This window comes from Rosa rugosa, chromosome 3 (assembly GCF_958449725.1).
Source record: "Rosa rugosa chromosome 3, drRosRugo1.1, whole genome shotgun sequence".
NCBI lineage: Eukaryota > Viridiplantae > Streptophyta > Magnoliopsida > Rosales > Rosaceae > Rosa > Rosa rugosa.
Window position 1 is genome coordinate 51,601,092 of NC_084822.1, and position 26,085 is coordinate 51,627,176.

Consider the following 26,085-nt stretch of genomic DNA (forward strand, 5'->3'; position numbering starts at 1 on the left):
CTTAAGCCCAAGCTAGGCTCGGCTTGGCTCAATTTATTGGACGAGCGCGAGTTTGAACATGCTTGTCTTGGCACATTTGACTCTAAATTTTTTAAAAATTAAAAAAGAAGAAAGTAAATTTAAAATAATAATCCAAATTTAATGACTAACCATCACACAAATCCCTTTTGACTTTATTGTAATATGTTATACTTAGGGCACGTTTACTTACTTGGAATTGGAGAGAATGATTACGGGATCGATAAAACTATTCCTATGTTTACTAACACATAAAATAATTTGAATGATTTCGGGTAAAAGTATTCCTGCGTTTACTAACACATGAAAGAATCAGAATGAGTGTAGGTCTCACCTCCTTATACGGAATCGATTCCTGAATACTCAGGAATTTGATTACGAATGGGGGAGATGGGTTTAGGAATCAACTCCTCCGGAATCAATACCGATTCCTTTCTTCTCCCATTCCAGTTGTCTCCGATTCATGATTATTTTCCATTCCAAGTAAGTAAACGTGCCGTTAAATGCTCAGATTCTTTTCCAATTGAAAATGAAGATAATAAAAAGAAATTAAAGATTGGAGATTAGAAAATTATATTTTTATTTATATTATAAATTTTCATGAGTCGAGTTTTAATACACGTTTTTGACAGATTAATAGAGATTTCATTCAATCCCAAAGCCAGAACGACACTTACAAGTAATCCCCATATGCCTGTACCCTGGCCTACATCAGTGGTCAAGCAGGTAAGGGAAAAAGTGTACCATCCATTAGTACATTGTCGCTCAAATATTCAAGAGCCTACACAATTACAAATCTTAGCTTACACTAAGAAAACTATCTTGAATCTCCATTCATCAATGCACTCAATTGTGGTACTTCAGGAGATTCATTAACTTGGTGTAAAAAGAAACCACAACCGTGCAGACTTATGCTGACTAAAACCTAGCCAACCTAACTTGGGCCGAAGCCCACTATCTTCCCCCAAAAGAGAGAGTTATTGGATAAGTAAAAAACAAAAATCATAAAAGCAATTATTGAGCCCAAAAAGAAAAGCCAGGCCAGGGTCCAAAACGGGAAAATCTCATCTCAAGCCCAGACACCACCTCCATTCCTAGGGCAGACGCTGCACCGCTACAAAACGCGACCGCCGCCACCGCCACCACCAGTCCAAGCACACCCTAGCATTTCACCACCTCAACGACGCTCCAAGAGTCCGAGAGAGACCCGGCGTACCGAAGCACGAACCCAAATCCCCTCGGATGCGGATCCGCAGCACCCCAAGCCGTCGACCGCCCTCTGCACGCCGCCACTATAGTTTGAAATAAATCTAGAGGAAACCGAAACCATCCCAAACCATGGGACCTATGCTCGCGACCTCCATAGTCTCAGAGCTGCAATCTAGAACTCGACGTCGACCTCCCACCTCAAACCCCAATCCCGACGATCCTAGAGAGACTCAATCTTGCAAAAGCCACCAAGCTCCGTTGAAAAAATACTCCTTGCCCGGCTGCACTCACCGCAATCGGACGAGACCAAAGGCCCCACTCGGCGCGAGAGTCGTCGGACGAGAATGAAAGGAAGGGAACGAAACCCTAGGTTGGAAGACAACGGCAGTCTCTAGAGATGAAAGGTTATGCCCTTTTTTAATACATGTTGAGTTATAACAAACTCGAGTTACTCACGAGTTAAACGAGCCGAATATATTATTGTTCAAGCTCGTTATTTTGTCGAGCTTATTATTGAGCTCAAGCTCGGCTCATTTATCTTACGAACACGAGCCGAACGAGCTAAAATAAAACCGAATACGAGTTGAACACGAGCTGTATCGAGCCTATTTACATTCCTAATTTGGATAACAACTAGGGGCGGAGCTAGAAAAAAGAAGAAGATATTTTCCAGTTGGCGCAATAGTTTATAGCTAATAAGTTTTCTTAATTTGCCAATTGCCATACATCTCAAAGTGTTCAGATTCGTGGAGGGTATGTTATGGCGTTGGAATGGAAAGAACTAGTTTCCTTTCAGAAAAGGAAACAAAATGAACTAGTCTAGATTGACTATTTTTGGGGCTTCGGTTTGGAAAAGCTGGCAAGCTCAAGCTTTGTTCCACCCGTGATTACGACTGTCCAAATTCGAACATATCTAAGTTGTTATACAGTCTAATATCTCACTGATCTCGATCAGGCATTCTTTATGTCTTAATTGATCACTTAGTCATTCAGATTACTTTACAGAGATTTGACCAAAATTAAGTTTATCCTGCCCTGAGGTCACTAAACAGTAGCAGATGAAAAGGACATATTACTGCCCGAATCCAAAAGATTATGTAGGATTGTTCTATAGGAAGACAAGACTCGCACAAGCAATAATGTACAAAAAGATATTGTTAATTAAGTAATGTTTCTTTACATGTATGGAAATCTCCTATAAATTAACGCAATGCCCCAATAATGCACGACAAGTAAAAATGAACGTATGTACATATTGTTTCCTTCATTCAGTAGTTCTTTTGGGTAATGAAATGAGAAATTATTAGGTGGTTCTGAACCATAGTACACGTGGTGGTCCGGATTGATGTTATTGACTCATACAATTTGTGTTTGTTTTTTATTAGTTTTTTAATTTAATTTTTCTTTTATTTTTTCACCCCAACATGATTCCTACAAAATTGAAGTGATGTTGTTGGCTTTGACCACACTTCTAGAGGCTAGAGACCGCAAAATATAATTAAAGGTAATGTATGTTATACGTGCCTGATTAAGTAGAAAAGTCTAAACCTTCAAGAAGATGCTTACAGATATATATATATATATATAGGTAATGTATGTTATACGTGCCTGATTAAGTAGAAAAGTCTAAACCTTCAAGAAGATGCTTACAGATATATATATATATATATATATATAGGTAATGTATGTTATACGTGCCTGATTAAGTAGAAAAGTCTAAACCTTCAAGAAGATGCTTACAGATATATATATATATATAGGTAATGTATGTTATACGTGCCTGATTAAGTAGAAAAGTCTAAGTCTGAACCTTCAAGAAGATGCTTATATATATATATATATATATATATATATATATATATATGCCGGCAATAGTCTAAACATAACAGCTGTCAGAATACAAAGAAAATGGGCTTGCAGTGATAAGGTCAGTTATTGATGAGGACACCCTCAACGGGATGAAATCTGCTGTCCTCAAAAACCATGTGCCAAGTCTGTCTCCATATTCTGATTGGTCCATTAAGATTAGAAAATGAAAGAAAGATTAAGATAATGATTTTTTTAATCATTCTAAGCCAATCAAAACATGGGGATAGTGTTGGGAGAGGGTTTTTGGGACAGCAGATTTCATCCCACCCTCAACAGTATCGCTAGTTTTTTTTTTTTTTTTAATAACAACACTAGCGCTAGTTGTTATTACGCTTTAGAATGCTTTCGTTTTGTGCCCTCACGCATTTACTATCCACTCTCCACCTCCATATCAGAAAACCCAGAACTTATCGATCAGCATGGCTTTGGCTGAATCATATATCCTGAACGAACAACATGTTGCAGTCCTCGCGAGCCCTGGAATGGGACACATAGTCCCACTTCTCGAGTTTGCGAAACGCCTCGTCGTCCACCATGGTTTCCGCGTCAGCTTTCTCAACATCACCACCGAAGCTTCCCCCGCTCAAACTGACCTCCTCCACTCGCCCTCCCTCCCCTCCGGTCTCCACGTCATCGATCTCCCTCCTGCTGACGTGTCCTCCCTCGTGAACGACGAAATGCTGGTCGTGCACCGTCTCGGCGTCATCGTAGAGGAGAGCCTCCGGTGCCTGAAATCAGTCCTGATCCAGCTGGGAAAGCCCAAAGCCCTCATCATTGACTTGTTTTGCACACAGGGTTTCGACGTTGGCAAACAACTCTCCATTCCAGTCTTCACATTCTTCACTCCCTCAGCTGCTTTTTGTGCCTTCACGCTCTACCACCCCACCATGGACCATGAAGTGGAGGGTCAGTTCGTCGACCTACCGGAACCGGTTCAGGTCCCGGGTTGCACCCCGGTTCGAACCGAAGACCTGCTGGACCAAATTCGGAACCGGGAGAATGATGAGTACAGATACTACTTCGGTCACGTCCGCCGGTTGTGTGAGGCATCCGGTATTTTCTTAAACACATGGGAGGAGCTCGAACCGGTCCCTTTGAAAGCCATTAGAGAAAACCCGTTCTATCAGAAAATACTCACTCCTCCGGTCTACCCGGTCGGACCTCTCATAAAAGAGCACGAGCCGGTGACCGAAGCTGACGCTGAATGCCTGGCCTGGCTAGACCAACAGCCTCCAGACTCCGTACTATTCATCGTACTCGGCAGCGGCGGGACTTTGACAGCCGCGCAACTCACCGAGTTTGCGTGGGGCCTGGAGCTGAGTCAGCAGCGGTTCATATGGGTGGTACGTAAGCCGACCGACGCTAGTGCGTCAGCAACGTTCTTCAACGTGGGAGGGGATGCGAACGACCCCAAGTCTTATTTGCCGGAGGGTTTCGTGGAGAGGACACATGGAGTGGGGCTAGTGGTGCGTTCGTGGGCCAGCCAAGTGGCGATTCTCCGACACAGGTCCACCGGCGGGTTTTTGTCTCACTGCGGGTGGAACTCGTCGTTGGAGAGCATGACGTATGGGATTCCGATGATTGCGTGGCCGTTATACGCCGAGCAAAGGGCGAACGCGACCATGCTGGCGGAGGAGGTTGGAGTGGCAGTTAAGCCGGTTAAGGGTGACGGAAAAACGGTTATTGGGCGGGAGGAGATTGATAGGGTGGTGAGGTTGCTGATGGAAGGTGAAGAAGGGAAGGTGATGAGAAGCAAAGCAAAGAAGCTACAAGAGAGTGCGGCGAACGTGCTGAATAGTGATAGCTGTTCCTATAAGTCCCTTGCGAGAGTGACCAAACAATGGAAGGATCTAGCTGCGCCAATTTGAAGCAGATAATTAGGATATCAATAATAAACGCACATGCATGATTGAGTCGGTTGGTGCGTTCACGTGTTCATGTGTGGCGTCTGATTTGTATGCGTTCATGTGTTCTGTGCTTGATTAGCTAGTTTGGCCATCTATGTTTTTGGGATCAAAACAATATTGTGCACTTATGTTGTGGATTGTTTTGCTGATTTATTCATGGGAAACTTCTTCATTATACATGCAACTCAAGGTGGTGGATGTGGTACTGAGTACCAACTCTAGTAAAGATGGTGAAGAAGTAATTGTCCCCTCAACTTAGTGCCTCCGCCTCTTAAATTTTTGAGCCAATTACATATAAGATTATTTTGGTGATGAGAAGCAAGGCAAAAAAGGTACAAGAACACGCTGAATAGTGGTGACGTATAATAGTCGTGACTCTTCTTATTAGTCCCTTTCTCGAGTCACCAAACAATGCAAGGATCTATTTAATTGCGCGCGCGCTGGTGTTTAGTACTGTTGTAGTGCATGCTGGTGTGACTTCTGATTTGTTTGCGTATATGTTCATCAGTTCATATTAAAATCATGGATCATACTATCTTATTAATTTTGTGGGTTTTTCTCAAGCAATATAACTTTTTTCTTGAATAGTTGTCCCTCAATTTAGCATCGCCACTTACATTTTCTAGTGTGCTATGAGTAGTGGTTCAAATTAGTCTTGATTTTCAACTTGTTACCAAAACGTTTGATGATGTATCGAGAAAAGTTTGATAGGCAAATGATGACTTTGAGTTTTTTTTTTTAACTTCTCCAGTCTTTTTAGGTGGTTGTCTGAAATCTAAATGGGGCCAGAAAGTTTTTCAGAGTTTGCCCAAGGTTGCTCTCTTTTGGCTTGTGGTATTCAAAACACAGGCACTGAAATTGACTGGTAGATCCACAATTTCAAGGATGCTTTCATTTTGGCTTTTGACTATTCAAAACAACATGCACTGGAAATTGACGGGTAGAACCACAATTTCCGAACAAAGATATCCTATGTATTGAAGTTTGTTTAGAGGACACTTATTAATGTATATAAAGCCATTTGAGAAAGTTTAGACTTAAAAATGTAACCCCACATCGATAGTAGATGAGCTCTCTAGTCTCTACAGCAACTTTTCTAATACTTGCAACTGTTATAAATATATCATTAATAAAAGGGTTTTTATCAGCTACGGGGTCTGAACTTTAGTGTACCGGACAAAATGGTACCTAAACTTATAAAGTGATCAATAAGGCACCCACACTTTCGAAAACACATTATCGAGGTACCTCCGTTATTTTTCCGTCACGACTCCGTTCCAAGAGATCACGTGTGGTTTCACGTGACTTTTTTTAACATAAATTACCGAAATACCCCTAAATAATGGTTATGTTGTTACTCCCTCCTTTTTCCCTCCCATTTCCCTCCCAACTTTCCCTCCAAACTTCATCACCATGGTCATACCCCTTGACTTTTACTCCACCAGATTACACACCCAACTTTCCCTCCAACTTCATCACCATGGTCATACCCCTTGACTTTTACTCCACCAGATTACACACAGAACGTCACCATCATCATCTTATAGCAATTTAAATGAGTAAGTATCTACTTACTGAATTTTAATTCATTGAGCAAACAAATATATCCAACACCTACAATTATAGGGCATCATAAAAAAAAAAAAACCAAATGAGCATCACCAAAAGCACTGTATGTATTTTCCATGTATGACCTATTTATATGGCTAGCCACCAAATTAGCAGACACATCAACGTTTATTTTCTCTGCTGCCAGAACATTATTCAAAGGATTATGCCAATTAGAGGGCCTTGGCACTATATCATCCAACTCAGCATCCTTTTTCTTCCTTCTACCACCGCCTGTGATATACAAGCTGATTTGTCTCTTCTTCTTTGATATTTGCTTTGTCATCTCGAAAACATCGGCATCATTCTTCAAAGGAATCCATCCCTCACAACTTAAAGTCCCCGGCAGCTTGTAGCAATAGGAAATTGGTTTCTCTCTGTACCCTAATTCCCATGCAATGTTATTAAGCTCTACCCATGCAAGCTTCTCAGGATCCAATGCATCACAATACAAGACTCCACCCAACTTATTGAACTTGGCTATTTTATACTTCTTTGTCCCATCCGGCATCTTGTCGAAATAACCTCCGTGGTGTATCTCCATAGTGAAGTACTCATTTGGAACTGCATATTTCACACACAAGTCTAAGCAAGTTAAGTCATTAATATACTTGTCATCCATACACGTTATAGAGGCATTCACACATAGTAGGACAACTGATTTCACACCCAGTAATATAAACCAATCAATATTGTTTGAAGTATATGACACCACTACAATTATGAGCAATGGCTACGGAAGGCAAGCCACGGTTGCAGTGTTTTGTGCGCAAGAGTTTCAGTCAACGCAATTCAATCACTTTATGAATGAATCTGCGGGTGATGCATGCCACATTTATTTACAAGCGTTACTTTTCTTTAAAATATTGCTTCAATCCGCTCTTTTTGCATTGGTCTTGGTAAATCTCTCTCTCTCTCGGTGACTGTTTTATAAAATATTGTTTCAGTCCCGCTCTTTAACTTAAATGTCTCTCTCTCTCTCTCTCTCCCCCCCCCCTCCCCTCTCTCTTCAAAAACCAGATCTGCAACCCTCACAACCCCCTCCGTTTCCAACCATCACTGATGGCCTCTCCTTCTATCTTTTTCATGTTATCTGCACTTTCCTTCACACATGGATCTGATCAATTTTATAACAGTAATCTTTTCTTCTGTCATATTGCGATTTATTCGATTTGGCTGTAAATTTGACAAAATTGTGTATCTTTTGTTTGTATGGTAGAAATTTCTTTTTCCTTTTTGTGAGTTTTGATTATGAATTGAGTTTTTGGGTTTATTTAATTTCTGTTTTGGGTTTTGATCTTGAATTTTTTATTTTTTTTTATTTTCCACGGTTGCAGGTCGTATTGTTTGGCTGTTAAAACCCTCTGCCAACCTCATCTCTCAGGTATAGTTTCTGGGTTTGAGTTTTTATTGATTTGAGATGGACTTTGAATTGGGTTTTCCTGAGGAGACCAATCTTGTATCTTTCTTAGTACTGCTAATATCTACTAATACTACTGCATCTAACAATATTGAATCGCTGCATGAAGTACCACTTGAAAGGAGCTTTCTGTTAGATTTATTTGATCCGAATCCCATTTTACATGATGGAACTTTCTGTTGTACTTTACTGTATATGAATATCTCTTTAAAGGTAGTCATATGCTTCTTCTTTCTTATCTTGCTCTTGCTGTTTGCTTCAACAAGGAATGAAACAAATAATAATAAGCCCAGAAAGCTCTGAAGCTAAAGCATTAGAGAAGGTGGAGGATAAGTCCAAAGTTGCCAGGGTATACCAAATTTCCTATGCAAGATTAATTGTTCCGTAGTTTTCTTACAGATAATATGTAATTCATGCTGTAGTGCTAAAAATGTTTCTTTGATGATTATTTAGGCATTGAAGGAAAGTGTTCTCCATCAAATATGTGAGGCAAAGCCATTGGCTTTGATCATTGATTGGAATTCACTCATGCCTAACAAAAAGAAGAGAACTGTGATGTATTTCTTTGTATTTTGCTGCTGAGTTAACTGACTAATTTTTGTGCAAGCTGATTTACTTAGCAACTTGGATAATTACTGCTTACTCATTTCCTTTGCAATTTGGGCTTTTGTTAATTGTTTTTATACCCTATACTAATATTTGTGTATGTTGTTATTAATTGCAGGCACATACTATACTAGATTTCCCAACTTTCTTGCTTGTTAGCTCAATAGAAAATAGTTGATTGAGCCTTCAAACATTTAAAACCAATTGCAGGTGCTTGGCAGCAAAGGGTGAAGAGTCTGGTGAATGTGAAAGATATTCCAAATATTATCGTTCGCCATGCCCAGGTGAATGGGCAAGTATTTCTTAGCTTATTTCTTCTACAATTATTTGTCTTCCAATAAAATCTGATTGGAAGTTTAACTTCTTCTGTTAAACTTTTTCATAAATGTATTAAATTGTTGGTACTTTACTCATACGTAGATTGTCATTGCATAAACTGTGACATTACTGTGTAAGGATTGCATAATCTGAACTTTAACTTGCAGCATAGCCCTGGCAAAGTTTGCACCAGAATCACAGGGCACACTGAATTTTAAGTTTGGAACTTCTTCTGGAGCTGTATCTTAGCCTTGAGAACTTTTTAGTTAGAAACTTGTATGTGATAACAGTACTATTGGGATGGAGTGGGTTATGTAATGCTGTGTAGCCTGTGTTGGGTTTGATTTATAATACTCATAGTGACATTACTGTAATCTCTATGGTACAATGAATGAAGTTATTAATTTTATTTTCATCTTTTCTGGGCATGGTCAATTCAATTCCCTGCAAAGCAGGTTAAAATCCAATGGAGATTTGTTAAATGAGAACAGAAATTGGTAAACTACTAAATTAGGTTTGAATGGAGATGGGATGTCACAGATTGCATATAGGCGTGGATAAAAGAATAATAGAATATAGTAAAGGCTGTCACGGACATAGAGGTAGGCCCCTCCAAGAGTCAAACTGTATAGAGCCACATACCGATTTATATGTGACATATGGGCCTAAAGCAACTGGTCCACAGAGCACTGACATGAAAAAAAGTGGCTGCATCGTTGCTTTGCTCCATACACACAGATAACCGTAGCCTTTGACCTCCATACCCACGAATCATGCATGTGGCTATTGTTCAGAATTGTGGTGGTGTGACCACTTTGAAGTATATAAACACTAAGGCACAAGTATGTAATCTTTTGATTAAACAATCTAATCTTTGCTTTGAAAATAGTACAATTGAATCATAATCTTTCAATATTCAAATACATTAATCTACATGCCTTTCCTTTATAACGAGACGACATCCACACAAAAGGATACTATACTACCACAAAACGGATAAGAATGCTTCAGTCAAACAACTACACTCCAAGGACAAACCTATTTAAATAAACCCTAGGACCACAACTAATAAACCCCGTTTTTGACAACCCCAAACAAATAACAGTAAAATCAATCATAATAAACCAAATTAGAAGACGACCCATGGTGATAAAGGGCTAAACATCGAGCTTCAAACTTACTCTGAGGTGGTCGTGGTCCAGACACTCTAAAGAATCTCCAGCGATCCCCCATCAGTCAATTTCAGAGAGATTATTCGCGAATCTTGTCTAATTCAAAATATTTCGAAAGCTTTTTTAGAGAATTCTATGTCTGAATTCCTGTTTGATCGACAGCCTTTTCAGAAAACCCCTAAATTCGATTTCTGTATTGGGTTTGGAGGAAACGACGAAGACTTGATACCTCTAGGTTTAGTCAGAAAAGTGAAAGACGAAAATGCCCCTGTATAATTTATCACGTGCATGACACGTGATCTCTTGGAACGAAGTCGTGACGGAAAAATAACGGAGGTACCTCGATAATGTGTTTTCGAAAGTGTGGGTACCTTATTGATCACTTTATAAGTTTGGGTACCATTTTGTCCGGTGCACTAAAGTTCAGACCCCGTAGCTGATAAAAACCCTTAATAAAATGCTACATCATAAGACAACAACAGTAAGAAAGCGAAACTGACAGTAACCAACAAATGGCAGAAGAAAATAGAGAGAGTTGAATTATGATCACTCAAATAGAACTTGTGCCTCTTCAGGAAATACTCAGCAAGAGTTGAGCTTTTCTGGGGAGGCCTATATGAACAAAGATGATCATATATAACTCCATTTAGCAAACTAGCTTTATAGATTTCTTATTATTACCTCTTACCCTACAAATCATATAAACAAACATAAGCGATCGACCAGTGTCTTAATTCCTTTCAAAAACATCCATATATGCATGTATTTTACAAATTCATAACTAACAAGAGAAAATTGAATAAAACCACATATTTAAGCAAGAAACGGCATTATCCATAATGACAAGCAAGCACTGTAACTACATTATGCATGTATATCTATTAAGTATGATATTAGTACGTTTTCACCTTTTCTTCTTTTGCAACATTGTAGAGTGAAATCAAGCATGGGTAGTAACCAATTGCATGAAAACTTCTCCATAAAACTATAGTTACCTTGATCTCTTTCATTTTTTTATTATAACAGAGAATAGTCAAGTCATTGTCAGAAAATAGAATTTTCTCATTTCTAAAAAACACTAGCGGTTCATACAAATGATTACAGAATATAGTTATTTTGAATACATAAATTTTTCTCCAAGACTCTTGGACACCATAATCCTTCATAACCCATATATGTCATCTTTGTGATCATCATCACCACCACCACCACCATACAAATTTATAAAAATTAAGATACAACCATCTAACACTCCCAAATTCAAACACCCTTGGTGTGATGGTCTAAAGGAGCTAGGTAGGGAAAGTGTTTGAAACTGCTCTCTTTCAAACTTAAACGAATGTATGGTTTTCTCCCCCACGGAGGAAAGCGGAGACGTCCATGTGGAAAACATAGGAAGGCGGTAACTGGTTATAGTTGCGGGCCGGCTTTCCAATGCTTCTCCAAACTCTGCATATTATGGTCAAAACAGGAAGCAACACTACACTTCTTCTAAATGGTACCAGTGGAACTTAGGGGAAGGGTATTATGGAGAAACAAAATCTGCTTCTGAGTTCACGACGTCTGTTTATAAATTTATATACATGAAATTTCTGCTAGTGTCCTGTCAATACAGCAAAAGAAAATGCAACATTTTGTTTTGAGCTCAGCATTTAGAAGAAAATTCTGGTTATATTGATTATGTGATAGCAGATAAGATGGTCCAGGCTAGGCCCCTCTTCTCTGATAGGCTTAAGAGTGGTTTCATTTTTTATCTATGATATCCTACCAGTGTTTTCCTCATGTATTTTGGGCTTGAATCTTAAGATGTATATATGTATATATATATGTTAATTAATTTGCACTTTTCTAAATAAAAGAAGGATCTTTTTTCAGATCAAAAAAGGGATTCTAACTTCTATACAGTGAACCACGTGGTGTGGTGTGTTGGTCGAATGGCCTAGTCTGGAACCCCCAGGTCTAGCGTTCGAATCCCAGCTCCATCCCGTGGCCAGCAGATTTGAGGGACCCTTTGGGTTCGTGCGTCTGCGGTGCAGTGGATTAGTCTGGCTTTGCCAGGCTTTCGCCGCAATGTCGATGCAGGTGTCCTGGCGCTGGGATACCACTGCATGGGTGTGTGAGTTACTAACAACTAACCCGATAAAAAAAAAAAAAAAAAAAAAACTTCTATACAGTGTGATTGGTCCGTTGGTTGAATCTCAAGCTTTAACAATATTTGGAGGACCCGTTTAAAGTAGCAAATTTTTTCCTCAAAATATGTTCTAAAATTTTGCCTAAAACTAACGATCTTTTAAGGGAAATTGGTCTGTACAATACTTGACTTTTTAGCCATTCTAAATTTTCATACCCCAAGTTTCAAAAATATCATAACGGTACTTGAAATTCTGACCCGACTCAATTTTCGTACATGGAACCGTTAACTCCATTACAGAGGCTGCCAGCTGGCATATTGTCACGCCCCAAATTTTGAATAATTAAATTCAAATCCGAAACGCGATAACTTAACAAGCACAAGAAAAACACAAAGAAAATTTTTCATTTAAATTAAGCAACAAAACAAACTGAGCTCACAATGTCAATACCGACTCGTTCTTTAGAGTCACATATTACATTACAGATAGTTTACAAATTAAACTGAATATCAATTCAACCTGTAACCACTCTCACCAACTCACTACACAGCGGAAGACTACAAGTATAAGCACCCTTCTACACCCACGTGACGGAAAGTCCACCTCAGCTTCAATAACGATCACCCGATATTTTAACTTGCACAATAACCTCTACACCATAGAATAGTGCACCGGGAATGTAAACAACAAACCCAGTAAGCTTTTCAGCCCGTATGAGTAAACTCAAATAAAGTGACTCACATCACTCATGCTTATAATTTCTCAGCTCGTGAGATAATTAAAGCAACAATATTTAATTCCACAAAATACATGCTTTCACCATCTTAGCTTAACAAAACAATATGCAATTATCACAACAAAACGTCAAGTTCAAATTAATCAATAACATGCTCAACAATTTCAACCCAACTAAAAACCCACATGCTCTGTCTCTCAATTCATTTTACGTCCCCACAATCTATTAGATCAAATGAGAAACTTTTTCCGAATGCGATAACTTCTTCATACGAACTCCGATTTCCGCGTTCCGCATGTCCACGAACTCGTATCGATGCGCTCTACGATTTCCGTGAAGGAAGATTTCGGAGAATCCCAACGTATAAAAAGTCAACATTTGTGAACCCCCTAAAACGTGCACTTCGAATAATTATTCGTCCGAAATAATTCCACTCCACCCTCGAATCACGAAATCGTACAAACGAACACTTTATTAATCCCAAGAAACATTTAGGAATTAATAACAAATTTCCGATGTCTTACACATATCTTTAAGAGTATTGTCGTCTTTCTCATGTTCCTCTTCTGAGTCTTCTCCAAAGGCTTTTTTTTATTTTTTTATTCTTCATGCATCTGTCGCTGATCTGCAGCAAGAGGGTCTAATCTACCTAATCTGATCTGCAAATTAGAGATCCAACCCCAAGTCTACCGACCAAGATTTTGTGCTTTTTCTTGTTCTTACTTTTACCCCCTTTTCAATTAAGATAGTAAGAAACATTCATTAATAATTCCATGTGAAGTGAAGAAATCCCATATCACTGACCCAAACCCTCTTCTTTTGCTTTATCAAAAATTTGCCCCATCAATGTAGAGAACCTGAATCCTATGGCTTAGAACCAAAGTCTAAAGCTCAGGAGTCGGAGCCAACAAGTAAACAAATCCACCCTTGCTGCTGAAAGCCTTGGACCCAAATTGCTGTACCTTGTGCTCTTACATGTGGCCGTCTAATAAATTCGAGGGAGAAGCTGGTTATGGTGGGTGGAATCGGGAAACTAGATCGCCCTTACATAATTAAGGGAATTGGTATCTGGATTCTAAATGGGAAGGTTTGGCAAGAGATTGCCCGTATGCCTCGCAAGTTTTTCCAAGAATTTGGAGAACTCGATGATGTTTTTGCCAGGAGTGGTATAGATGTTCTCATATACATCCAGAGCTATATGGAGCTCCTGCTCTTCTTGTGTTTGACATGCACTTGAAACATTGGAGATGGTCACAGAAGTGCCCGGTAACAAAGAGGTTCCTCTCCAGCTCTTTTCTGGTTATATTATTCTTTGTATTGGAAATATCCAATCCTGAGTTCCTGTCTATTATAAAATGAAATCGCTTTGCTTGTGTTTCTTTCTGCTAAAAAAAAAAAAAAAAAAAAAAAAAAAAACCTTGGACCCAAATTGCTTTTCTACCAATCTGAATGCTTAAACACACCGAATCGATATTCAAGCACAGTACCCTCAGACACTTTAACAGCCTTCATGTTATCACATCTCTCATACATAATAACCAAATCCCCATCTGAATAAAGTTATAGCTCCTCCATGGAATCCACTAAATTTTTTTTGCAGATTCGTGAGCAAAACATCACTCACATTGGTTACCAAGCCAATACATAGAAACAAATCAAATTGAACCCAAAGTTCCCAACCCTTGTCTTCTCTCACGAATGAAAACTTGAAACCAAGATTTAGGTTTCATTAGAGTAAAAATTAGTGAGCAAAATGGGTGAAATTCCGTAGAAAACGTCAAACCTTTAGTCTAGTACTCTAACGAAGCACCTTTATGGATATTGGTTCTATGTTTCTTCGCTGAAGCTTGTCTCCTTTTGTTTTATGATCTTGTCTACATCACCAAACCAGCGGCGAAGCGAGGAGGCATCGGTGATCTTGTCTGCGTCACCAAGCCACCCATGACTCGATCTTCTTCTTCCACTTATATATTCGATTTAGTTGCTGGGTTTTGGTGATTTGTTGTATGAATTGTTTGGGAAGGAGCAACAGCTAAGGTTTACAAAGGGTCTCTGTTATCTAATGGAGAAGTGGCAGCCAAAAGGTTTGAGAGGGTTGATCGTTTCCCGTAGTCCTTACTACTGAGTTTGCAATAATGGGGCAGATGTTAAAACTCGTAACATAATGCTAGATGCAGATTTGAATGTGAAGTTTGGGGATTTTGGGTTTTGATCAAATTAGATAATAATCAGGTTTTGAAATATTATTCATCAATCCTTTTCTTTAATTGTAGTTTGATATGATGATATTTAGTATTTCTGGGTCTCATCATCATCATTTCTGGGTTTGTATTGAACCAAAAGAAAGGAAAAAAAAAATAAAAATTTTCCGAAGGAGTGCAGCGAGAGAAAAGAAAGGAAATAAAGAACAATAAGTTATTGCATTAATTATAGGTAAATTGGGAAGAAATAAAAATTAATTTCCACAGCATTAAATGTATAGGATTGATTGAAGTTAGAAGACACTTGACAAATAATAAGTGGGAAATGTTGAAAGGGAAAGTTGCTAGCGTTCCTCACTTTTGAATTATCCATATATATTGCATGAACAAGAGATATATAATAAGAGACCCTCCATTCCCTGAAATTGAATGAAAATTCTTAAATCTTATCAATAAGATAGCAATTACGATAATTGAAAAGTGTGATGAGATAGGTGTAGAAATAGAAAAATGCTTAACAAAAAATTGCTTCATTTTCCCTGTGAAAGTTAATGTAGATGATTAAGGATGAGGAAAATAATCTGAATGTAGACAATTGCAAGTATCTGACAATCTTAATTCTTAACTACGAAAGGATACATAATCTAAGAGAATTTATTAATATTTTGACCGCGTGTGGCAGTCAGGGCAAAGATTTCACTCCAAGAAAGAAACAATGGCTGGAATTAATTTTTTCTGATTTTACTTTATTAAATCAGTACTTTCAATTAATCGTCTGAGGTGGGAAAACGTTAATTTCGATTTGAAAATTTCACTGTTTTGGAAGTTCCATTATGGTTATGTTGAACCAATGCCTCCAGCAAATTGCAATCTAAAACACTTGATCCAAAACTAAAAAATCTTCGAATATCGCACCCATTCCAATAATGGCCATTTTGGTAAAACGATACTTTTAGGAAACTGAATATCTTGTAATGACTCATTAATCCGAATATGGAGAAATCTGGATATGGCTGAGGTAAATCCATTAATTAGAATAAATACCACCCTATCCTCCACCCTCCATCAGTGAAGAAAAACCTTATCATAGTCATAGATAAACCAACCACACTCGATCTGCAACAACTCATCTCTCTCTATCCGTTTTCAAATTCTCCTATCAGTGTCAGCATATATTTCACTTAAACATGGAAGTTGATAGGGTTAAATCTCCGGAGCCGTCAAGCCCTATATCAAAGATAGTGTTGGTAGCCTCAATCGCAGCCGGAGTACAGTTCGGCTGGGCGCTTCAGCTGTCGTTGCTGACGCCGTACGTCCAGCAACTGGGGGTCCCACACAAGTGGGCCGCCGTTGTCTGGCTCTGCGGCCCGATCTCGGGGTTGCTGGTGCAACCCATCGTCGGCTACTACAGCGACCGCAGCACATCTCGTTTCGGGCGCCGCCGACCTTTCATTGCCGGCGGGGCAGGGCTTGTCGCCATCGCCGTTTTCCTGATCGGGTACGCCGCCGACATCGGCGTCCGGTCCGGCGACTCGTTGCAGAAATCCACGAAGCCAAGAGCCGTCGCTGTCTTTGTGGTGGGGTTTTGGGTTTTAGATGTGGCGAATAACATGCTGCAAGGCCCATGTAGGGCTCTACTGGCGGATCTATCGGGCTCCGACAGCAAGAAGATGAGGACAGCAAATGCGCTCTACTCGTTCTTCATGGCCGTCGGCAACGTCCTGGGGTACGCGGCTGGATCGCTAAGCGTTCTTCACAAGGCTTTTCCATTCACCATGACCAAAGCATGCGACATTTACTGCGCCAACCTCAAGAGCTGCTTCTTCCTTTCAATTTTTCTGCTTGTGCTACTCACTGTCTTGGCCCTAACGTTAGTGAAGGAAACACCATTCGAGAAAAATGCTGAGGGAGCAGGAGGAGGAGGTCTGTTATTGTTCGGTGAAATTTTTGGTGCTTTTCGACAGTTGAAGAAGCCCATGTGGATCCTTCTTCTGGTAACTTGCATGAATTGGGTGGCGTGGTTCGGCTTTTTACTGTTTGATACTGACTGGATGGGCAAGGAAGTTTACGGCGGCGTCGTCGGCAAAGGACGTCTTTATGACATGGGAGTCCGGGCGGGATCGCTTGGTCTGATGCTCAATGCTATCGTTTTAGGTGCAATGTCACTCGCAATTGTTTATTTCGCTAGAGGGGTTGATGGGCCGAAAAGGATTTGGGGAGTAGCTAACTTTTTCCTAGCCATCTGCCTCCTAATGACGATACTGGTAACCAAAATGGCCGAGAACCATAGACATGCGCACGCCCTAGTTGGAGGAGCCGAGCCGCCGCCGCCACCGACTGGAGTTAAAGCTGGTGCATTGCTCATATTCGCTATGTTGGGGATCCCGCAGGCTGTCACCTTCAGCATTCCGTTTGCAATGGCGTCTATTTTCTCGAGTAACTCCGGTGCTGGCCAAGGTAAAATTTTACTTTTCTTTTTTCTAATTGAGTAATTTAATTTTAAATATATATAATTGAATTACGTAGCATTAATCAATTGAATCTGGTATTCACAGGGCTTTCCCTGGGAGTATTGAATATATCAATTGTCGTACCACAGGTAGTTTTAACATATTTACAAAATTAATGGATACATAATTGATTGCTCTATGAATTAACGAATAATTTCTTTTTCAGATGTTTGTGTCGGTTATAAGTGGACCCCTAGATGCTTCTTTTGGCGGAGGGAACTTACCGGCTTTTGTCCTCGGAGCTGTTGCAGCAGTAATTAGTGGAATCCTTGCTTTGACTGTTTTGCCATCTCCTCCGCCCGATCAGGCTAATCAAACTGTTCTACCTGCTGGATTTCATTAGTTCATTTTCTCGTTAATTATTAGTCTTTTTTTTTTTGGGTGCTTTTGTTGTTTTAATAATGTAGCAATGACTTATTTTGTTATTGACAAAATGTGTTGTACGGTTTATTTGAGATTTTATTTTATTATTATTATTATTTTTTTTTGGACTGGATATTTGAGATTTTATACTATGCAAGTTATTTCATATATTTGAATTTTTAATAAATTGTGTTAGTCGTACCAATTGCTGGACATTACAATTTTAATAGATTGTGTCTCGATTGGTTCATGCCATCTATTAAAATTGTAATGTTCAACAATTGGTACGACTAACACAATTTATTAAAAATTCAAATATATGAAATAACTTGCATAGTATAAAATCTCAAATATCATTCCAAAAAAATTGTTTCTCTCTCAACTCGAGAAACCCTAAGGCCCTATAAACTGTTTCCACTCTTTCTCGTCCGGCGGCGCCCGGCTGTCGGTGCGGGCCTCCGGCCTCGCCTGCCGTCATGGGGTTGCTGCCGGATGGGAGATCTACATGCCCATAGGGCTTGGTCGGAGGAATTTGCACGGGTTTGGTCAGAAGATGCGGCTGGGTGGGCGGCGAAGGCGGTGTTTGTGTTGTACGGTCCGGCGGCCGATCTCTGCTGCTGGTTTTTTGGAGCGGCGGTGCCATGTTTCGATGGCAGTGGGGTTTCAAAGCCTGGTTCATGGATTGGTTTCTGTGTTGATCCATGTCACTGTGGCGTGGCTTGGAGCGGTTTGGATCAATCGCCGATGGTGTGGTGGGGCGGCTCGTGGCGACGCTGGTCTGGTGATGTGGGTCGGCCGGAACTTGGCCGGACGGTGATGCACGATGGGTCGTTAGTGGGAGAAGGTGGACTTGGACTGTACTAGAATGATGGGCTTAATGCCAATTCCTTGGTGGACTACCCTATTGGGCCACGAAATGTTGGGCTGGGGTTCTGCCCTAGTCCATTGTTATTTTGGGCTAGGGTTTAGGCCCTTGGCCCAACCCTATGTTTTTAGCTTTTGTCTAATTACAATAATGTTTCTTGTATTAGGAACCTAGATCTCTAGCGCCTCCGGCTTAGTACCAATGGAGGATCCCCGCTACTTCTACGTATTTGATTGTCTAATGAGTAGGTCTATTTCTATGTACCACTGTGGGTACTACCACTATCTTCTTGTCTACCTATGTCCTTAAATGGCAGCGGAAGGGTATGTAACGGCCTATTCTGGCTTGTGATGAATGATATTATTGCCCCTTGAGCCGATTCAAAAAAAAAAAAAAAATCTCACATATCCAGTCCAAAAAAATCCTCATTTTTATAGGATTTAAGAATTTTATTTAATTTGAGGGGGTGAAGGGTCTCGATTGGTTCATGCCATCTATGTGGATAGAAATCTAAGAGCAGTGGGAAATGGGGAAGAGAAACAATTCAAAGGATTAACTATTTCAATTTCCAATATGATTTTTCAGTCCCAAACTCTTGTACGATTCTTTCTTAGTAGCATATTATGCCTTATTCCTCTGTCATTTATTATCATATTTTAATGGATGAAATGACATGGCATTTCAAACAGAAATTGAATCTTAAGTCTACAAACTATCTATTCCCTTGAAAATCATTTGCAATTTGGAATAGGAGGGTTATAGTTGAAACCATTCATATGATTGTTTTCAGTTTGGAACATAGACATACACACTGTTTGGCTCCAAAACCAGTTGGCTTGCAAACTGTCTCTTTTGAGTGTGTGCGTAGGCGTGCCAGCACCGTGGGGTGCAGTCAGGGTAGTCCCTTGACTTGACTTCTTCTTCAAGCATTGTGGACGAGGAGAGCACCAACCTCGCCACAAGGTTCTTCTCTAGCCTTCCGGAAAAGGACTTTCTGCCTTACGGATAAGGACTTTGGGTGTGATCTCTTCGCGTCACCGAATCGATACTTAGTATTGTAGACTAAGCAGAGCAATCACTGGGAAGTTTGGAGAAAGCACGGGTTGCGCTAAAGCGTGACTTTAGCTTCGCTGGGTTGCGAGGGCGTTACCCTTGCTTCGCTGGTAGTAACAGTGACGGTTGCGCTCGCAGTCGGCTCCTAGGGAGACTGGGACTGGAAGTACGGTCGCCGGGTTGATCTGGTGATGCTGACAGTCGGCTCTTGGAGAGACTAGGACTGGCGGGCGGTCACCGGGTTTCAACGAGGTTGAAGGTTTGCTCCGGGGAGGCTTTGTAATCGCTGGGATTGATTGATTTCAGAGAGGTCCTTTCCTGTGTCGTCTTTAGCCTCTATATATAGGCTGCTGCAGATTTTCCTTTCAAATAGGAATGAAATACTATATTTTAGGCCACAGTTATTGGCCTTGAATCAAATCAAAACTCTTAATAGTCTTAATATTATCGTGGGCAATAAGTAATGATATTTGCCTCTGTCATCGCTAGAATATAGGCAAAGTTAATTACCTTTTGGAGTCCTGGACGTAATCTTCATCTTGGATGCGGTAGGATATGCACGTATCTTAATTGCCTTCGCGACGACTCCCGTAGCTCGCGGCATGCAATTAGCTTGTATATATATATCTTCTTATTGACGTTCGCGAGCAAACTTGATTGTATAGCACCATGACTCCTTGCATCTTATTGGCAGCGAACAGTTGATGGGCCATCCTCCCTTAATTGCAATATGTGAGTAGCCTTGATTCTTGCATGGCTCATGTACGTCCATGATCCTTTCCTTAATTAACCCACCATGCCAAAGCAATTATATATATGATATGTATTCCTTGGTGACCACAATCAAAGGTGGTTGATTCCTTCCATATGTTGCACGTCCATCCACCTTAATTGCATGGGCTCTTGATTACTTGTATATAGGACAATGGAGGATAATTGAATCCTTCCTGAATTGTTCCATGTCCACCATAATAGCTTGATTGCAAATATGGGAATCCATGATTCCTTGCATGGCTAGGTCACGTACTCTACTCCTACATGCTGCCATCTTCCCTCTTGCAAATACTTGGTAATCCAGCTTCATTATCAGATATTTGATAATTAATAATAAATCAAGGAATATTCAGATTTGCTTCGAGATTGTTTGATCTCCAAGTAGGCTTTATTTAACCTCTAAATAATATATTCCGAACTTGTCGGAAATAAATAACTTGGGCCACCGATATTGGCCCGGTTCTCTTCGAGTTCCCCCTTATCGGGAAAAAATGTTATTTTGGGCTCAAACACACACACAAACAAGGGAACAAAAACCGAAAATAAAAACAAAGAGAGAGAGCACAAAAGGATAGTTGTTTTTTGCAAGCTGATCCATCATTGCAATTTTCTGAGACCAGAAGACCTCAGAGCTTATAATTTGAGGAACTAGTTTTAAATTAACAGCCAAGTTGAAACAAATCAATACCTAATCTGTGGATAAATGATCACTACAACGTATACCAGCCCAATAATTGTGGGTTAAACTACCCCTATTCATCCAATAAACTGATGAAGAAGACATACAACAATCACAAAAGCCCAGCCCACTTCAACTCCTCGGCAACGCATCAGTAGATACAGGTTCTGACAAAAGATATACTACTTCTACAATCCCATATGTAATTTAATTTTCCCTATAACAAATTGAATCATAGAATGAATATAATTACAGATGGCGAATCCGAATTAGCATTGGCAAAACAAACCTGCAGGAACATGAAAGAGATGCTTCAGATCAACAGGTGCAAATTTTCTCGTAAAGGGTTACAACTTACAAATGCATTTAACAAAGTAAAGATGCAAACACCACGGTAACAATATTCAATATACTCTGACAGGATAGGGCAATTCCCATAGGTATGGAATTACAAGTTAATAATGGCACACCATAGGCTTTCTTTCAGTAATGGCACATCATTACAAGTTAATAATGATTATTACCACCCCTTACTGTGGCTGTGCAATCATGAACAAATACCAACAAAAACTAGAAACTCAACTGCCACTAGATATCATTTGGGAGCGAGGCCATGAAATTTATCAATCGTCTTTCTGATGCAAAACACTAGGATGGCTATTATTACCATTAAGCGCAGCATGATATACCCGCTTCTCAGCAAGTCCGATATCCGACAGAGTCATGCTACCCTGTAAACAAAAAACACAAACATAGATGTAACCAGCAATCTAAAGCTACAGTGCCATCATATTATTTTTTAATATCAAGCTAATCAATAGTCACATGCTGTTAAGCAAGAAAAAGATATAAATTTATCCTCATAATATACTCTTAAGAATTAATACCTCACTGGCCATCAATTTTCTGACATTATTAGCGTAGAGTTTTGGGTCATCCTTTTCTTCCTGTGAAGGGTAATAAACAGGTAACCTTGTGACCTCTATGCGATTTTTAAATTGACAGAGAAGAAATATCACATGTCGCACCTGAAAATAAAAGTAAACGAGTGACTAAAAATAGTATCCCAGAAGGCTGCAAAAGAAAAGATATAAACATAATTATAACTATACAATCCAACACCCTTTTTCAACAGCAGCACTGACTGCCAGTTCCGCTTCAAACCAGTGATTCATTAAGCCACTCAGATAACAAATAAAGAGACTAGAGAATCCCTCAAGATTTACTGGGCAAGGGAGTGGTCGGAGGATTTTTTGAGATACATTCAGCAACTTCTCCAAAACCAACAGTCCTAATATTTTGCATATTAAGAAACTCACCCCAGATATCGAGTCCCAGGCAGGACTAAATCTCTGGTAAGGATATCTAAGAATCACTGGAAGCACCGGAGCTTTAGCCAAAAATGCTCCTGTCTTGAATGGCAGAAGAAAGTCTCCATTTGTAGTAGTACCTTCTGTAGAAAGATGATATATAAAATAAACAACGGTTAACAGTCGATAAACAATTAATTTGTATGCAGGACAACAAAATGCAATTTTGCTAACAAATGAACTGCAAACTAGTTCCTGCGGAGAAAAGATTGAAGCCGTTTAGAATGTAGAGATTGCATTAAATTATAGTAGCAAGAGGTCAACACTCGTGTTCCACAGACTGATGTTCCACTAAAAGTTACAAGAACAGGAAAAATAGACCAACATGCAAAGACCTTATCTAAGTGTAGACGTCAAAAAAATTAAGTTGTCATGTGAAGCAATTAGATTCCTTGCATAATGTAATATAAGATACTAATAAGCACTAATTGAGGACAGTATAGTTGTGACAGCAAAGTCATTTGAATTCATTGGAGAAAGGATTAGTGGTAATAAAGTATTAAGAAAATAACCTGGGAAAAGCATAATTTGTGGTGCAGATTTATTCTGATGTGCTTCTCGAACTCTATCTGTCACAACACCTGCAAGCCACAGAGCGGGTTTAAGACATGGATAATACAGACTACACACTGGTGAATGACTACTGCTATGTTGATTATAAAACTTCCAACCAAAAACTGTCGGATGGAATAACCGATAAAACCAGAAAAGTAGATCAGGGGACATTAAACGAACAAGGGATACATCCATAGGTACAGAACCACATGGGGAACATATGGGAAGGGTGCATACAAACTTTCCTTCAGAGTTTGGCAGTTTGTTAAACATTCCACAATATTGGCAATTTGACATATCCAAGTAGAGGTCAGTATACTGTATAGTTATCCTGTACAAGTTTCTATTGCTGGAATTCATTTCATGCATATCTTCCAGTAGGAACCAATTATTTTGTTCGTAAAACTAGCTTATATTATGTGATAATAATCGTAACTGTTAGCTAGTAAAATCAGCTGGTGATTAATCATAAATTTTATCTGGCTACCATCAACAACATAACATTCATGAAGTACACCTTAGGATCTTGTCAAGTTTCCCTAAAATAATTCAACAACCTCAAATTTTCAGAAGAACTGTAAAGAATATAGTGATATCAACACACCTGCAACACCCTTGAAGTCGGATGACTTTGACTCCCGCTGAACATAGACACAACCGAGGCACTTGCTGTCAAAAATATGCATCGCAAAATTGAATTCCCATCCCTCCCATGATAGTAAAAACATAAAATAAATACTGTACATAATACATGATAATCTACAGGTTTGCAGGAAGACAACCACATTCTTAACTAACGAAAAGGACTAAGCTGATACGAATTTAACAAACCTGATGAGGCCAACTAGAGGAAGTTTCGCCACCGACCTCTGCACCAACAAAACAAATCCAGGATCAGCATCAACAATATCAGAATGATTGAACAATCTTTAACTGAATTTCGGTACAGTACTGTGATAAAAAGTAACAAACCTTGGCAACAAAGCTCGGAAAGGAAGAAGACATGTGATACAAGATATCCAAATACGATACATGGTTAGATATAATAGCCCCAGGCTTCTCAGCCTCTCCACGATCCTCTTTTCCCTAACCAAAATCAAGAACAAATTTCAGTAAACTGAATAATTCCGAATTACAGAAACACACACAGCGTTAATACCTCAGGCTTGGATTGTTGAGCAGGGTCTGGTATCCGATAGGTTTCGCTGATCCAATAAAAACCTAGGACGAAGAGCATGACTCTGGATAAGGATCGGCCGCACCAAACAATCACGGCGCGTCTCCAGCCTCCCATGTGCGCGTAGTCCTCTTGCTCGTCCTCGTCTCGATTCGGAGAAGAGAAGAGCGTGCAAATCCTACAAATCAAGTAATAGAAGGGGAGGAGCGTCATGATCACCACCACGCGTATCGGGACCAGAGTGACGAGGGCGACGCCGAGCAGGAGCTTCTCCTTGAGCGACAGCTCGCCGCGTCCCATGGTGCCGTACGCGTCTCTGCGGACGTAGGCGGCGCATTTCTTCTCGAGCTCCTGGAGCTCCTCGGCGGAGACGGACGGGGCCGGCTCGGGTTTGAGGAGCGGGCGGTCGTCCTTGGCGGCGGAGGAGGGCTTTGATGCCGGTGTGGAATTCAGGTCCTTGAGCTCCGATTCCATTATTTTAATCTAATTGGGGAATCAAGTCTCTGAGGTTTTCTTTAGTGAAGGGCCATCGAAACGCAGCGTGGATCTGGGTTTGATGCGGCGGCGGCGCGTCGTTTTATTAAAGAGTAACTAAATAACTAATTACTTGCTGAAGAGGAGTTGGTATTGGAATGCAATGCGAGCAGATTTGATGCTGCAGCAGCGTATAGTTTAAGGCCAGCGAACTGGAGATTCTAGCACCTGGTAACATATCCGCGTGTCACTATCGATGATGATAGAATATGATGATCGACGGCCGGAATTTCACAGCACAACAAAATTAATTTTGGACTGAGTTGTCTCTATTTATTGACCTTTACTCAGAATTTTTTTTAGTTTTTATTATTTTTCTAGGTGACTTTTCCCTAGTATGCACTATGACTATCACCTCAAATTTTGTATCATTTTGAAAACTAATTGTGTTTGAAAACACACTGTTTTATGCGCACATCACTTGTCAGATTTAATAAAAGCATGGAGCGATGTATCATTCTAATTGACGGGATAATACTACATGTAAAGATCTTTCCTTCGAGTCCCATTTTAACTCAGACGTATCATTCTAATTGACTGGATAATACTACATGTAAAGATCTTTCTTTCGAGTCCTATTTTAGCTCAGACGTGATATGGTACAAGTATCATTTTGACAAAAATGGTCAAGATTTTAAATTTGTATGGAAACTTTTTCTCATAATACTTTTGTTGGTAAGTGAGGTTTCCGAAATATCTCCCCAAATATCTATTCTCATCCCCTGGGCCCTGGGGGGTATCAATTCTTACCTACGAACAAATTTCAGAACAAATTATTTTAGATTAAAATATAGTTATTTTTAGGCAGAACCATAGCATGTTGACTATGTTCCAAATTGCCTCAAAGGCAAAAATATTGATGCTTTAAACGGGCAATGGGTCCTCCAAATATTTACTCAAGCTTGAAGATTCACAAGGCCAATCACACAATGTAAGACGTTACAATCCCTTTTTGGATCTGAAAAAAGATACCTCTTTCATTTAGGAAAGTACAAACATATATACGTCT

General features: G+C 39.8%; 4 protein-coding genes across 10 annotated transcripts; 3 read left to right on the forward strand and 1 right to left on the reverse strand.

Annotated features, from left to right (window-relative positions):
• The first annotated feature begins 3,093 nt into the window (after positions 1–3,093).
• LOC133738488 (anthocyanidin 3-O-glucosyltransferase 5-like) lies at positions 3,094–5,138 on the forward strand. Its single transcript, XM_062166045.1, has 2 exons — positions 3,094–3,154; positions 3,492–5,138. Exon 2 carries the CDS (start codon positions 3,516–3,518, stop codon positions 4,962–4,964), a length of 1,449 nt encoding a protein of 482 aa, XP_062022029.1. The 5' UTR covers positions 3,094–3,154; positions 3,492–3,515; the 3' UTR covers positions 4,965–5,138.
• Positions 5,139–7,607: 2,469 nt separating this feature from the next.
• On the forward strand, positions 7,608–9,364 carry LOC133740156 (uncharacterized). 5 transcript variants are annotated; one of them, XR_009861043.1, is made up of 5 exons: positions 7,614–7,826; positions 7,949–7,995; positions 8,298–8,380; positions 8,485–8,921; positions 9,123–9,364. XR_009861043.1 is itself a non-coding variant. In XM_062168076.1 (4 exons), exons 1-4 carry the CDS (start codon positions 7,723–7,725, stop codon positions 8,611–8,613), a joined length of 363 nt encoding a protein of 120 aa, XP_062024060.1. In that variant the 5' UTR covers positions 7,614–7,722; the 3' UTR covers positions 8,614–9,364. The 5 variants fall into 5 exon arrangements, 2 of the variants coding, with proteins under 2 accessions (XP_062024060.1, XP_062024061.1); XM_062168076.1 differs by having other exon boundaries at positions 8,485–9,364; XM_062168077.1 differs by having other exon boundaries at positions 8,756–9,364.
• Positions 9,365–15,914: 6,550 nt separating this feature from the next.
• On the forward strand, positions 15,915–18,074 carry LOC133740855 (sucrose transport protein-like). Its single transcript, XM_062168793.1, has 3 exons — positions 15,915–17,653; positions 17,752–17,795; positions 17,873–18,074. Exons 1-3 carry the CDS (start codon positions 16,384–16,386, stop codon positions 18,047–18,049), a joined length of 1,491 nt encoding a protein of 496 aa, XP_062024777.1. The 5' UTR covers positions 15,915–16,383; the 3' UTR covers positions 18,050–18,074.
• A 3,246-nt stretch (positions 18,075–21,320) lies between these two features.
• On the reverse strand, positions 21,321–25,294 carry LOC133739084 (lysophospholipid acyltransferase LPEAT1). Of its 3 annotated transcripts, none has more exons than XM_062166802.1 (9): positions 24,525–25,294; positions 24,338–24,451; positions 24,197–24,234; positions 23,970–24,034; positions 23,323–23,391; positions 22,760–22,893; positions 22,328–22,468; positions 22,108–22,171; positions 21,321–21,729 (listed from the first exon to the last, which is right to left on the reverse strand). In XM_062166802.1, exons 1-9 carry the CDS (start codon positions 25,014–25,016, stop codon positions 21,710–21,712), a joined length of 1,137 nt encoding a protein of 378 aa, XP_062022786.1. In that variant the 5' UTR covers positions 25,017–25,294; the 3' UTR covers positions 21,321–21,709. The 3 variants fall into 3 exon arrangements, with proteins under 3 accessions (XP_062022786.1, XP_062022785.1, XP_062022784.1); XM_062166801.1 differs by having other exon boundaries at positions 22,024–22,171; XM_062166800.1 differs by lacking the exon at positions 21,321–21,729 and having other exon boundaries at positions 21,753–22,171.
• Positions 25,295–26,085: the final 791 nt, after the last annotated feature.

Excerpts from the sequence above, each read along its gene's own strand:
- LOC133738488 (XM_062166045.1), top strand. The coding sequence starts at position 3,516 with ATGGCTTTGGCTGAATCATATATCCTGAACGAACAACATGTTGCAGTC.
- LOC133740156 (XM_062168076.1), top strand. The coding sequence starts at position 7,723 with ATGGATCTGATCAATTTTATAACAGTAATCTTTTCTTCTGTCATATTG. Across the intron at positions 7,996-8,297 it reads CTGCCAACCTCATCTCTCAG|GAATGAAACAAATAATAATA; the intron begins GTATAGTTTCTG and ends TGCTTCAACAAG. Across the intron at positions 8,381-8,484 it reads ATAAGTCCAAAGTTGCCAGG|GCATTGAAGGAAAGTGTTCT; the intron begins GTATACCAAATT and ends ATGATTATTTAG.
- LOC133740855 (XM_062168793.1), top strand. The coding sequence starts at position 16,384 with ATGGAAGTTGATAGGGTTAAATCTCCGGAGCCGTCAAGCCCTATATCA. Across the intron at positions 17,654-17,751 it reads TAACTCCGGTGCTGGCCAAG|GGCTTTCCCTGGGAGTATTG; the intron begins GTAAAATTTTAC and ends TGGTATTCACAG. Across the intron at positions 17,796-17,872 it reads TATCAATTGTCGTACCACAG|ATGTTTGTGTCGGTTATAAG; the intron begins GTAGTTTTAACA and ends TTTCTTTTTCAG.
- LOC133739084 (XM_062166801.1), bottom strand. The coding sequence starts at position 25,016 with ATGGAATCGGAGCTCAAGGACCTGAATTCCACACCGGCATCAAAGCCC. Across the intron at positions 23,392-23,969 it reads CGACTTCAAGGGTGTTGCAG|GTGTTGTGACAGATAGAGTT; the intron begins GTGTGTTGATAT and ends TGTGGCTTGCAG. Across the intron at positions 22,469-22,759 it reads CCTGGGACTCGATATCTGGG|GTGCGACATGTGATATTTCT; the intron begins GTGAGTTTCTTA and ends TTTTATTTTCAG.